This window comes from Gobius niger (assembly GCF_951799975.1).
Source record: "Gobius niger genome assembly, chromosome: 13".
In the NCBI taxonomy this organism is placed as follows: Eukaryota; Metazoa; Chordata; class Actinopteri; order Gobiiformes; family Gobiidae; genus Gobius; species Gobius niger.
In genome coordinates this window covers 6,766,220-6,781,286 of record NC_136864.1, presented here as the reverse complement: position 1 = coordinate 6,781,286, position 15,067 = coordinate 6,766,220, and the positions used below count along the sequence as shown (strand labels likewise).

General features: G+C 42.3%; 1 protein-coding gene across 1 annotated transcript in view; it reads right to left on the bottom strand.

Moving 5' to 3' along the window:
* Window positions 1-15,067, bottom strand: part of ak5 (adenylate kinase 5) — a 156,440-nt gene that overhangs the window by 76,382 nt on the left and 64,991 nt on the right. The window contains exon 6 of the mRNA XM_079569766.1: window positions 1,073-1,264. Within this exon, the coding sequence (XP_079425892.1) occupies window positions 1,073-1,264 (192 nt within the window). The remainder of the gene's footprint in view (window positions 1-1,072; window positions 1,265-15,067) is intronic.

Here is a 15,067-nt window from a genome sequence, read left to right as displayed (position 1 = left end):
CTGTAGGCCTAAATAGCCAATTTGACCACAAAAATAGTGTGTGGTAAAACGAAAAGGCGCGGATGTGACGCTGCAGTCCGAGCAAACTCTGGACCATGATCTGAACCAGCGAAACGCAGGTGTCAGCTCCGCGGACTGGAGTCGAGGGCAGAACTACCCGTCTCTCAGAGCCTTCCTCCGGGAGGAAACAGGTGCGCAGAACCAAACGAACACGTCCGGACCGAAGACAGCCCTACGACGAGACGAGCTTCGATCATTCCCCTGATCGACGAGAGGAGTCAGCAGAACCTATATAGAGTATTTTAACCATTTTGCATTTAAAATACCTTATATTTAAGCAGCATCAGCTTCGTGGTTGTATAAGCTACACAGCGGCGGAGGGATCTGCTAGAAAATCCCTCAAAATGCGATCGTTCATGTGATGCAAGGTCAGTTATATTCCAAAAATTATTCTATCGACACAAACATTTATATGGTTAGTCTGGTGTTATATATGTGATTTGCCTCAGGTGCTCTGTGGAGCGGGTCAGACTGTTTTTAATGCAGGCTAGCTGATATCGTAGAAATGCGCTAGCCTTGCACTAGCCTAGCGCCACGAAACTCTTCAAATATAAGAACGGCATGAATTACAAAAAAAATATATCTCTAGAAATCAGCAACACTCTGGATAACTAGGAAATGAGGCCCTATGTCAAAAATCGTGAAATATCCCTTTAAGGGATTTTGCTGTAGTATAGGTATTCAGTAAAATTCATCCTCGCTATGTCTTTCCTCTTCGTAAGCGTGTTTTCTTCAACACTTCTCCACTTAAACTACGGCTGTCTCCACCTGTCAGTGGGAAGCTCTTTTCTGTTCTTGCCCTTGGACCGATCACTGTCTCCGAGCTGCACATCGCCTCAGGGTTAGCGTTTTAGAGCGTTTGATCGATTCTTTCTGCTGGCACTTTTCCACCAGGAGAACAACGTAATGTAAGAAAGTACAACACCTTCTTTAGAGACGTGCTTGAAAGCTTGATTTTTCTGTTTGCAGACACTTAAAAACACAACGGCGAAGGTGTGGAAAAGCGTCTTACGGTGACGATGAGGCCCCTCTCCTGGAAGTACTTGACCAGGGGGATGGTGTTCTGCTTGAAGTTGGTCAGCCTGCGGTCGATGGCTTTGGGGTTGTCGTCGGGGCGGCCCTGCTGCTCCGCGCGCTTCTGCAGGCGCTCCTTCAGATGGTGGTTGGTGCAGGACAGGAACACCACCAGGTCCGGGGTGCAAATCTGACAAAAGCAAAGACATCATAACGTTTCGGTATTGTCATTTCAAACTAGAGGCATCAAAAACAAATCAAAACTCTCTTCCCTTCCCATTCCTATCACCTTGACATTTGCTCCAAACGACTCTGTTTTCAGTCGATTGCTCAAAGGAAAGCTCAAGTTTGGTGCGAACATGCCCAGAAATGTAATTCTCGTATTAGTTTGCGGTTCATGTTTCAGTGTTATCTCAAATGCTCAGGCTCCTGGATGGTTCAAAGCTTTCAGAGGTGCCAGCGGGGGTTTGACACAAGGCCCAGCCAAGTCCGGACAAAACTGTCATTGAGAAATAAGTGGCTTTTTTTACCTGCAGTGCTTACAAACAGGGGTACGGGGACACCAGGATATACCTGAGACTTCAGCAGAGGGTTAAACAGAGCCCATATTTCCATATTTCCCTATTTAAATACAGTATAGTACATGGGCACCCCACCTTAACATGGTGGAGGGGTTTGAGCGTCCGAATGATCCTGGGAGCTCTGTTGTCGGGGGCTTTGTGCCCCTGGTAGGGTCTCCCATGGCAAACAGGTCCTAGGTGACGGGTCAGACAAAGAGCGGTTCAGAAGCCCCTTATGAGAGACCAACGGGCCCGATTAATCGCGAGGCCGTCCTCCCGTGGACCCACCACCTGCAGGAGGAGCCATAAGGGGCTGGTACAATGTGATTTGGGCAACTCCAACAGTTGCCCCTACGACCCGGAAACGGACAAGTGGAAGAAGATGGATGGATGGATGGATGGATGGATGGATGGATGGATGGATGGATGGATGGATGGATAGAACATGGGCATAGGTTTGCGTGGGGACCTTGCTGACATGTCCCCACCAATATTTCAATATGTCCCCACCATCTTCATGTGCAGATATTCACATTGTGCGATCTTACACAAAGACTTGACTCAGATGTGGGCGCTTTAGGTTTGGGAGAGGACGATTGGCATCACATCACTTTTTGATTGGTCGAATATTCGCGGAGATATTCACCTTTTTCGGGTTGCAACGGAGCTTCTGTCTGTTTATGGAGCTTTACTACATGAGACACATTTACGTGTCCGACGGAAACAGGCGATGTTTCTCGTTTATTTATGTCGGACGTTTCACTCCACAACGGTCTTTTTTCTTTTCATAACTTATTTTATGAACAAGTTAAGTGGGAGAGCAGAGCGGCTTCTGTTCCATGTTCTCTGAGCGCAGCAGTGAGGGGAGGGGCAGCACAGGGAACAACTAAAACAAAGAGTCATATTAATATGGCGAAGTGAAATGTTTGACAAGTCTGGAGCCAAACATCCAGACTTTGACTCCAGACTTGTCAAACATCGTCTTTGTGTTAAAAATGATAATAATATATTTTTTCTTTTTGGGGGGGGTTGGGGGGTAAAGTGTTCCCAGCAATAATAACACCAAACCTACGCCCTTGGTATAGTAAGTACAGTTATACAAAATTAAACATGTCCATTTTCTAAGTGGATAAAAAGGGCCATAGCAACACCTGGAGTACTTCGACAATATTACTGCGCAGAAGTCGAAGTACTTGGATACTTGGATCGTGTAACCGTATTTAAATAGGGAAACGTGGAAGGGTTGGTTTCTTCTAACTTCACCCCCGTTTGGCCCCATAGAGGAGAGGAGGAGAGGATAAATGCTAACACCGTCTGGGCTCTGTTTGCGTGACTGAGCGCACGCGTAAAGACCAGACAGGTACACATCAACTCGTCTAAGCTCAGGTAAGAACATATCTCAGTATGGAAAAACGGTGGCCTTTTCCTTTAAAATAAAACTTCACTGATAATTTGCAGTAAAAAGTTTGTGTTTTTGCTTCATTTTTAACACTTTACACAACTAAATACCAATAAATCTTTTTCGTCCATCATTTTCTACTGGCTGCAAGCGAGACAAAAAAGGTTGGACCGGCTTTAGCTTTGATTACAGCACACACTCACTGTGGCATTGTTTCAATAAGCTTCTGCCATGCCAAATGATCCAGCATTCATGTCTCACCAAGTATTGATGATGGACTCTGTGGTGGCGAATCCATGTGTGAAAATGATGTCTCAAGCTCCCTGAACCACTCTTTCACAATGTGAGCCCGATGAACCCTGGCATGGTCATCTTGGAATACGCTCATGCCATTAGGGAAGAAGAAATCCATTGATGGAATGATGTGGATGTTCAAAAGATCTAATTCTTTGGTGTTGCAAGTCAGGCAGTATAATAGTTTGGTGATAAGCTATAAAAAGACATCAACCTATACCTTCAAAACGACAATAATCAAGTTGAAGATGTGCTTGTTTTCATTTATCATGAATCGTCTTGAATCACACTTCATATGAAAAAGCTTCAGGGACACTTTTCTTTCTGCCTCCACAGTCCTTGGTCGACTGTTGCCTTGTCTGTCTGTGGCCACCTGTTGGCTCACTGCTGCCCAGGATACAGGTGCTGTCATGCCCACTGAGATTAGAGACTCCATTTTAGAGAAGTGGACGGTGCTGGCCCCGTCATAGAGGGTGAACAGCAGAAAATATATCAGGAAAAGAGAACGTAAAGACAGACTTTTGATAAGATTGAGCATAATCATTGTGCATATGGCAATGAGCACAGAAATTCACTTGATAAGGCAGATTAAAGGGACTATACAGTTTATGTATAAAAATGTTAAAATGATGTATTTTCCTCCCCCTACATGTTCCAGCCATGTCAGAATGTGTAGAAAGAGCCCAGAACTGTCACTCAAAAAGGTGTTAATTCGGGTCCGAAGTGCCGTCATGCACGAGCTTAATATATACAGTAGAAGGTGCAGTTATACATATGACCTGAGATGGCAGTAGTGAGCAGTGATGTACCTGAACGCGTTCATTGAACGAAAGTTCATGAACGCGTTCATATTTTGGGCGAACGTGAACTGAACGCACCGGATTACTGCCTGATGAACGAAACCATGAACGCGTTCATTCTGGTGTCTGTGAACGGCATTCCCGTTCTATTTACGTTCGTTCATTATGGTGCCAGATTTCTTATATCGGTGAATATAAAACCCCACCGCGCCGTCAGAGTTTACCAGCGGGTCTAAACTCTGGCGGGTCCATGGTGTAGCTCGCGCTAGCTCCGCTCCGCCCCCGCGCCAACAGCCCGACTGTGTCCAGTTCTGTGGTGTTGAACTCTGCTGTTTATGGTCTCTGGCACATGCCCTGGCACACCGGTAACCAGCGGGTCCGCACGGTGCCCGCGAGCAGCCACAGAGTGAGGTTACGAAGCGAGTCTCCCTTTCCCTCTGCTCCGCGGTGCCACTCATTTGCATAAAGCCACAATGTGGAGTTTTTTAACTACAAATTAGCTCCTAAAACAAACTTATTCACATGATCAGTTTACCAAATTAACACAAATGCAATTCAATAAAATGCAATTCAATATTTGTAGCCTCATTTTCCACTAAGAATTTTCCAATTAAACTAAAAAATAATAATAATAATAAAATAAAATATGATTAGCAAAGATATCCAAAATCCACTCTGAAAACAGTGACAGGCTGACATGAAAGAGCTATAACACTAAGTGATAGCCATAATATTTTTGACTCATAGCTGAAGTCAACTTTCTCCAGCTCTCCCAAGGTTGGCAAAAATGCATCTCAAAATACTTAAGATCGTTGCTTTAAGGGGGAAATAAACTTCTCACCTTTTTCACCCCGATCTGTTTTCATGCCCAATAATAGCTCGCAGCAAAAAAGAAAAAAAAGAAAAAAAAGAACTATGAACTAGTTCATTTTTGGAACTGTGAACGAACTATTTACTTTAAACAATTATGAACTATGAACGAACTACTTCATTTTGAAACTTGCATCTAACCCCTTTAATAATATAAACAATACTTCCAAAGATGCTCCATTTTGCATTATTAATGAGAGACACAATAGTAGGTCTAACAAGGTTTTTAAAAAGATGTAACGTAATAAATAAAAAGATTGCAATTATTTATTTTCAACATGTTGTGGAAGTTTACAAGTCAGATTGATTAACAAGAGCAACAATCAGAAGAGCAGAGATTCAGGCTTTCAGAGCACTTTCAGAGCACATGTCATTATATACTTGTCGTCACAGCCTTGTAGACAAAACAAATTAGACCACATTCTATTCTGGGTTCAAATTAACCTCAGCATTGTTAAACAAAACAAGGTCATGAACAGAACAGAAATGTTATCTCCTCATTGTCCAGTAGCAATGAGAAAACAGAGAAGACAGATGTGAAGCATGGGTGCATTTAGCAGAGGTAATCAAATGTGTCTTTATATAAAGCTAAATATTGCAGATTGCGTTCATGACTTTCTAGTATGTATGACAATATTTCAGTTGGACCAGGGGTCGATATAACTCACTGGGAGAGACACAGTTTGGAAAGAAATCTCCAAATGTTTTCCCTGATCATTATTTGGAATAGAGTGGATTCACAAACCTGCCACATTCATCTGACCGACATCAAGCACGAAATCTAGATTAATGTCACCGCCTTTGGACGCCTTCATGAGACATTCATGTGACCTCAGTTCATAAGTGCGGAGAGAGAAGACGTTGAACTTCGTGACAGTTTTTGTTTCGCGAGGATAGGTCCAGCCGATACAGAGATATTAACCATACACAACATAAAATAATGTGGGAATTATGAGATTTACAAAGAAAATTCCTAGAAAATGAAAATACAGAAAAACTAAATAATTCTGAAAAAAAACAATGCACGAGACAATCTACTTATATTTTATGGATCAAAATTAACCTCTTCACTGTCACCTTAACCAGGCACATTATCTCCAGTACAGCTTTACCCAAATAGACCAGTTGTTCCCAAACATTTTGGCGTCCCGCACCCCCTACTTTGTTTGCTATTGAAAACACTGGGAATATCACATGTAATGTTGTATTTATTTCCTACGTTATTACAGTGAAAGTTTTCCACACTCAATATTTTTTTGATCGTCTGGGTTATGTATTATAATAATATTTTGAAAAGCAGGCTGTTAGTGTGAATGGGTAAAGCTGAGTGTTTTGCTTTGTCCCAGTGGACCCGAACTTTTGTCACTCATTCTAAACATCAGACTCTGGCCCCGCCCCCTCTGCGTCTCCCTCAGTTGTACTGTCAAACCACGGATTCAAAAATGGTTTAAGCTTTTGCTAAACCGAAGATAATGTACACGCAGGACATTACCATCTTTGCATGTGCCATCGCACATCAGCTCGTAATTTAAATGTGTAGCGGCAGATAAAGGAACAGCCACAGAGGCTTCTCCTTCTCCCCTCGTCCCTCGGATCAGAATTATATTATTGACAGATAATACAGAAATTGCAACTTGACGAGTACCCTGATATAGACTACTGCCCTCATTTGAAAGCTAAGACCTGCAAAATTGATCTAAACTGATCTATTTCCTTGCATTTTTATATCATTATATATAAAAAAGATTATATATCTTTTTTGTGTTTTCATCTTGTCTTTGTCACTTTTTTGTTGGGTTTTCTAGAAGCTGGTATTTGGGTAACACCAGGGGAAATCTGCTCGGTTAAGGCGAGGGTTAAGAGGTTAAATGTTTACTCAAAATGGAGAAAGTAACTTTTCTTTCACTCAAGTAAAAGTACAGATACTTCATTAGAATTTTACTCAATCAGAAGTAAAAAGCACCATATGATAAAAAGTACTCTAAGAAGCACAATTTCTTCAAAAAGTTACTCAAGCGCATGTACTTAAGTTATTGGCCGTTTACCCTGTTGTGACATCATGAGAAAACAACCTATTCTCTCCACTTTGGTTGAATAAACATGATATCAGCCAAAATGCTAAAATCATTGTATAAACAACCCGATGATAGTTTGACAAACTCAAGTAGTTCCCATACTTGTTCAGTAAATGTAGTATATTTGTATATTAATAAAACGTTAGCTAGAAGCCTGAGCACTTTAGGGACCCATGTGCTATAACTAATCAAAGAATCACATCCATTGCAGAACATGTTTGTAGAAGCAGGTGATATGGAGAGTATTTAGTCGTTGATTTTTAAAAAAACAAAACAATACTAAAAAACAACGAGGAAGTCTAGTCTAGGACAATTCCCCCCAGAAGCACTAGACTTGTCCGACTCGCTTGTCATTAGACTTGTGCGGCGGCAATAACGCTGTGGAAGATGGACAGCTTGTCTTGCTCTGCAGCCTGTAACAGCATGCGGCCCCCACCGCCCGACAGCTCGAGTGGAAAAAGCTAATTACAGCAGGCCGCGAAGGAGCCCAGTGTCGAGGAGAGACCAAATACGGATCCACTGGACTCGGGCGAACATAACTTCACATAATTAGGACCAAAATGAGCCGCGCAGGAGGTTTCTATCGGCCGGGAGCTGAGGCTTAGCTGCTGTGAAAGTACTTAAGTGCAGGCTATTCGCGGCAATTATGAGGGTAGGTCCTGTACTTACTGTACAAAAGAACACTGTGGTTATTTTTGATGAGATGTCTTAAAAAGCAAAGCAGCCTGCAGTAAAAGTGGACTGGAGTTGTTGAAAATTCCTTGCCCAACTCGGGGATTTCTATAGGGCACAGTGGTTTGTGTCCTATAACATGTTTACTTGAGTCTAAGGTGCTACCAGGCCTTTTGTTTTTCTTTATATGGTTACACTCACTTTATACACAAATTAGTCCAATTTAGGTCTATGTAGATCATTTTCTAAACTGATACTTGGATGGGAGGCCAAACAAAATGTCTCTACATTTGTCTATTTTGACAAATAATCTGCAAATTTCCATCCATCCATCCATTTTCTTCTGCTTTATCCGGGGCCGGGTCGCGGGGGCAGCAGTCTGCAAATCTGCAAATTTAATCAGTAATTTTTCTATCATCAAAAAACAAAGCCAATGTCAGATGTACAGCATCTCAACAAGCTTTAGAGAGTCTTAACCTAGTGTTTGTCTCCAGCAGATTAAACCAGTCGTTCCCAACCAGGGGCACGGGGTCCCATGGGGGTACTTGAGCACTTGGCAAGAGGTACTTGGAATGACCAGCCTGATAGAATTTGAATATTACTTTAAAAGAATAGAAATGTGTTTATGATGTTTTTCAGTGAGGTTTGACTTTGAGAGTATTTGAGCTATAGTTTGAACATAACACCCTACAAAATAATGAATAATCTATGTTTAGTTGCTCACTTTGTAAAAACAAATTGGCAGGATCCTTGAGCTGGGGGTAATCAGAGCATAAATGAATGGGTTAGACGACTGTGACAGACTCCTCACTGGCCTCTCTATATGAGCTGTTAGAGCTGCAGTATATCCAGAACGCTGCCACTAGACCAGCACATACAACCTTAATAGTGCTCAGGTCTGGGTTCCTGTCGCTCGAACAGACTTTTCAACAGCTCTGCTTGTTACAACCTCAGGGAGGGGTCTCCTGCTGGTACCCAGAGTAAGAACTAAACAACAAGCTGCATTTTAGTTTAACGCAGCTTAAAATCTAACAACATGTGCAAATGACAACTGAAAATACTTTATCTGCACTCTTCACTTTCAATCTGATGTGTCCTACAGTCAGTGTTTATGCTGCTCTGAGCGTAACATAAATTATATCGTGTCCACAGCGACATCAAAAAATTATATCGCGATAACAAAATAGCCCACCCATTAGCGATTGTGCTTCACATCTAGAAGGTCCCGGGTTCGATCCCCAGGCGGGGCCTTTCTGTGTGGAGTTTGCTTGTTCTCCCTGTGTCTTACTCCAGGAGCTCCAGTTTCCCCTACAACTAAAAACATGTACAGTAGGTGAATTCTCCAGCCAGGTGTTTCTGACCATTAGCCTGGTTCCACCTTTGGAGATGGGTCCCCAAGCGCTGGCTCACGCTCCGGGGGCATTGAGAATGGGTCAAATGCAGAGGAACGAATTTCCCTACGGGGATCAATAAAGTATACCTTAACCATAACCTTAACCTTGACCTTAACCTTGACCTTAAGGGTGCACTGCGTAACATTTTGGACTATATTGTTGCCATCAGTACAAAACATGTTCCTAGTGAGCAGCTCGACACAGGATGCTATTACTGCAGTGAGAAATCAATGAATGGATTTGGATGGGAACCAAAGCTGCTTAAATCTCAAATTCTGCTGCCTTTAGTCGACGTCTCCATGGAAACGAGCTGGAGACGTACCCACTCCCGGTAAAGTTATGTCATGTCTTAGGAGAGCTGAGCCGCTCACAGTAAAATTACATATTTGTTTGAGGCATTTTTCAATGCTGAAATGCTGGGTAAAATTCTACGCGGTGTGGCTTTAACCTTAACTCCTACTGTGAAGCACTTTGAATTGCCTTGTGTAAGTAAACTTGACAATATCCTTTGGAAACAACAAAACGTCTTGTCTGTCTCACGGGAGAGCAGTGAGTGGGTAAAGCGTCAGTATTTGAGCAAAGAGCTCCATTATACCATGATCTCTCTCCAAAAGCAGATCGCCACAGGGCTCAGATATATCGACTACATTGTTATTGTTATATTGCTGCTCCCAAACCATGAAGGGCATCATGAACAGATAATGCAATAACGTGAATGGGAGGTTAGCAGGACCTGTCGTAAGGCCGTCTCAAAGCATAAACTGTGATGTGAAGTCTGTCAGTGCCGACGGGGGCACAGGTCAGGCCTCAAATAGAAGCACAAAGACCGAGAAGGCAGGAGGAGTCAAAGCAATAAAGACCTCACTCTCACAGGGACCCATTGACTTTCCGCGCACAGAATCCCACAGAGACGGAGACGCTGCAGACCTGATGAGAGCTGGAGAGGTGAGAGCAGAAAGAATCAGTTCGCTCCCTCAAGCACAGAGAAGAATGTCAAATCTCGGGCTGTGCGAAGCTCTCTGGAAAGCAGGTGATTCAAGAGGTTCAAAAGGCGAGGCGTGTCTTGCGACCAGAAGCACATGAGAGGACCGCCCAGACTGTTTACATCAGTTACTGCTTTCTAGAAACTCTTCGGAAACTCTCCTTCCTGTTTCGGACTCACTAACGAGCGCATTTAATCAGACGCGCTGCCAAAAATAGTCCCGTCGGTGATATTTATCAAAGCTCTCACTGTGCAGCACCGGGACGGCTCCACCAGGGCGACAAACTGACTTCAGTTTCCATAGAGACGCGATGGCCTTTCTCTTTATTACAACGAGGAAATGGCCACTTGTTATTGATTGTGTTGACGTACTTGAGTAATTATCCACAGCATGTTCATGAGCTGAAGTTTTATCATTTCAGCTTCCTTTTCTTCTCGGTAAAGCCCGTCATGAAATAAAAAGCTTCTAAAATATACTTTCAATGGCTGCATGGATGTTGTATTGTAAATTCTGCCCCCACGGTGAGTCAAGGGCCACATATATAGTAAACAATAAATGAATAACAACAGAGTACGCTTATTACAGCCTGTGTCAGACATTTCTTCTTCATCAAGTGCTTCATGAAGTCATTATTCATTCACCCCACACTCTATAGCGGTAAGTTGCTATTGTAGCCACAGCCGCCCTGGGGAAGACTGACCATTTACCACGTGGCTATAATGTGCTGTTTATACCCTAATCTCTTATTATGTCAGTGCCCTCTGCTGGACACGTGTGGAATTGCTTCCTTTATTTCAATTTTAGCTGCCCCCTAGTGGCTGGAGTGAGCAAACTGGTTATTTCTATAAAAATCCACAACTCCGCACAAGAATGGGCTAGAGACTTACTTTTTTTTGACATGCTCAGAAATGTATGCTCTACAAGGGGCCGGATAGAATCATCTCACGGGCCAGCCATGTGTTTGACACATGTGGTTCATGAATAACCCCTTTGCAAAATACATGCTAAAATCCCTGTATTTAAATCACTTACCTGCACTAATATTGACTGAAACATTTTTTTTTATAGTCTCTTTACTTAATTGTTTACTTCTTATACTTTTGTCCCCACAACGTCTTTGGTAGTCATTGTACACAAGATACCACTATTTTACTATTCAATTGTTTTTTTGTTTATTTTCTCACATTTTCTGCATATTTGCACACCCTGAGTGTTTCTAAGAGCTGAATGCAACAAGTACATTTCTCCATTGTGAGACCAATAAGTAAAAATATCTTATCTTATAGACGGCAACGTGTCATACAAAGGGCCGTGGCCAAGCTGAGGAAGAAAATCTTTTATGGGATGCACAATTTTCCTGGCGGACTGTAAACATATTCATCTCACACAAATAAAGTCAAGCCAAAATCGGGACCATATGGATGATTTTTCACTGCAAATTGTTCAGTAAAAGTGAAAAGACGGCACTTGTTGCTCATGCTATCATATGTAGCATGAAGCTAATGTCAGCTTCCTGGTTGCCCATATCTTAAGTATTTACTGTATGGGCTGTTGAACCCCTTTGCTCCTCTCCATGTCTCTGTATCTTTAATTAGTAGAAAAATATATTAATAATTCCCCACCATTACTTTAACAAATGCTGAATTATGAATATATTGAGACATGGAGCCCCAAAACGGACAACACAAACCAGGAATCTAACTGTAGCTTCATGCTACATATGCTAACGCTAGCTACAACTGCCTTTATTCAGTTCTACTTTTGCTGTGGAAAAACATCCATATGGACCCGATTTTGGCTGAAGAAGAGAGTGAAAAAAATTGTGGTTCCTATGAGAGGTTTTCTTCCCCCTCGGCTTGACCACGCCCCCTTTTATGATGCGCTCCAAGCATATTTTCTGTATTGAGCATTACGTAAATCATTTGGAATATTTTTTTCAGTATCTGTGCAGAGCCTTTGCAGAAGCACATGTCGATCTGCTCCATCTGTCTCGATAAAGCCGGCCGCTCGGAGGTCACTTCCTCCTCATTTCCTGACGCCAGCTCACACTCGCGCACTTCGCAAATGTCTCCAACTGCTTTCTATAAACTTAGACTCTGACCATTTTCATTGACCCAGGAGTGAAATTTAAAATAATGCCAATTGTTTGTTGGACATAAAGCAACAGAAAAATACCTAAAGCTAGTAAAGCTAGTTTTTCCAGCTTGTTTCAAACCGGATCCTAGTCCTAGTCCTGAGTCCTAGTGAAATATAAGACATGTTTAAAAATGTGTTTATTTATTTGTGCCGCAAAACTGGTAAAGTACAGGTTTGGTCCTGGCCCTAGAGCGGACCCTGCTGTACTGTATGTGTGTTTAGTGGTTTGGAAACAGAAGTACCCAAAGGACTACATCACTGATCAAGAAAAGTAATCAGCGTTAGGGATGCACCGATACCGATACCAGTATCGGGCCGATCCCCGATACTAGTATCGTACTCGTACTCATTCATGAGGTCCCGATACCAAAAACCGATACCATTTGACGTGTGGCCAGCGCACCTACGAGGCGCAGCTCTCAGCTAAGGAGAGAAGAAGCAACAAACTGGAGAATTCTTTAGTGGAAATACAATAATCCACATAGAGCTGACTTTATTACAGACTGCGCTCTCTAAATCAGAGTCTGAGCTGGATTTAACCAGCGCTAAATGTTGTTAGTGCTGCAGCGTCTGCACTGTTTACAACATACAGGCTAGCGTTGCTAACTCGCGCCTGGCAGTTTTAGACATTCTGACGCCGTTTTAAGCCCAGGGGTTTCTATATCTGAAAAACTAGCCCAGCGACTAAAAAGTCCTCAGAAAATCCAAATTAAAGACATACAGCATGTCCATATTGAGTGAAAATGAGCTGCAGCAGAACAATGAAAACGCTGTAGCTCCTCGCTAAGTTGCTACAAACACACGAGAAAATCTACAGGAGCTGAAGTAAAGACGAAAAGAGATCTTAAGCAACATCTCAATACCATTGTTAAAGGAATAGGCCACCGTTTTTACATACTGAGATAGCGCTCTTACCTCACTTTAGCCGAGTTAATATATATATGGTCTTTGTCCGTGCGCTCTGTCACGCAAACGGAGCACATACGCAGCCTCTCCCACATGTCACATAGCTCCAAAAAAGCTCACGATAGAAGCTACCAAGCTCCTGCTACATTTCTGTGTAAATATACTTCGCATGAAAACACTTCATGTAACTTTATTTAAATAGGGAACACGTGGAAGAGCTTGGTAGCTTCTATCGTGAGCTTTTTTGGAGCTATGTGATATGTGGGAGAGGCTGCGTATGTGCTCCGTTTGCCTGGCAGAGCGCACGGACAAAGACCAGACGGGGATATATTAACTCGGCTAAAGTGAGGTAAGAGCATATCTCAGTATGTAAAAACGGTGGCCTATTCCTTTAAATAAAAATATATAAATGAATAAAGCACAGGCATTGGGGAGCTTTTTGACATGGGCTTTTCTGTCTATGATGGACAGTGCAATAAAAATAAAAAAAATATATTGAATGAAAATTAAATAAATAAATAAATGGCATCAGCACAATTCTAATATAACTGCTCTTAAATGTGTAGCCTACTTTACTAAACAAAATGTACATGAGTAAATTAACTAATTACAAACCAATCTGCCCCCCCCCCCCCCCGTTCCACAATCAAGGATGCGAGAAATATATAATTTCAAATCATTCACAAATGGTTTGAAACACTCACAAACACCGGGAGAACATGCAAGCTCCACACGAAGAGGCTCCACCTGGTCCTGGATTGAACTGGGGATTTGGGGAGTGCTAACTGCTGAGCCCGAGGGGTTTTGGGCCCAGAGTTTTACATGTCTTGCCAACTGTCTGAACCATGTCGTTTCACCAACAAAGACTTTAATTGAATCATTTCGATAACGTAAAAATGACTCTTTCTAAAAAGTTAATGACTTTGTTGAAGACACAAGACAAATATTGTTCAGACATTCGCAAACAAGGCTTGAGTGCGGAGCCAGAGGAAACACCCACTTATAAGTCTAGATTGAAGACACATCTCTTCAAACTAGCTTTTAAGACTTAGATTGCACTTATTTGATTGATTGATTTTTTAATATTGTTTTATCTGTCTGTGAAGCACTTTGGTCTTCCTTGTGTTGTTGTAAGGTGCTATATAAGTAAACTTTGATTGATTGATTGATTGACTTCCCAATTAATAACCGCAGCAGTATGAATGCAGAAAGCATGTTGTCAAAAGCTTAGTGCAGCCTGTCAACCTTCATCCCTTTTTCCGATACTTATTCTCAATACTTATCGACCTAAATTAATTTATTGAAACACTATACTTGAACAAAACTGACTAAAACTAGACTAAAACCTTTTCAGTTTTCCTTTCCTTAAACAAAACTGTGCCTTAGAGCAACCCACAAATATCAGCAGCATTTATCACTGAATCCAGTGTTTTTTTTCCCTCTTATTTTGTGTCTGGTTGTTTCTTTCTCTCTCTCCACAAAAGCCAAAAATCCCATCACCTCCATCCAGCGTTAGTATGTCCTATGGTTAAGCCTAAAGATATTGTTACAGACAGCCATCCTGCAGAAGAATACGCTTATAGAATGTATTATGCCTTTCTAAAGTGCATTGTAGTGGAATTCATACGAGAGGATCCGAGTTGCAGCAGCGTGAGGATAAGCCTATTGTACGGCGAAGGTCTTTCCCTCACATGCATTCTCGCTCTCGTCTAACCAACCATTTCCCCTCCGATTGACAACTCCGATGATGCGGAGAGGTGCGTAAGACATTAGTCAGCGGAGGATGAAAGGATAAAACCTCTCTGTGGAGCAGCATGCATCGCCCTGGGACAGTGAGTGGACCACAGCCGCGCCTATTTTAAACGTCCATCTGCTGTTTGAAAGGTCGGGCAGCAGCGGGACAC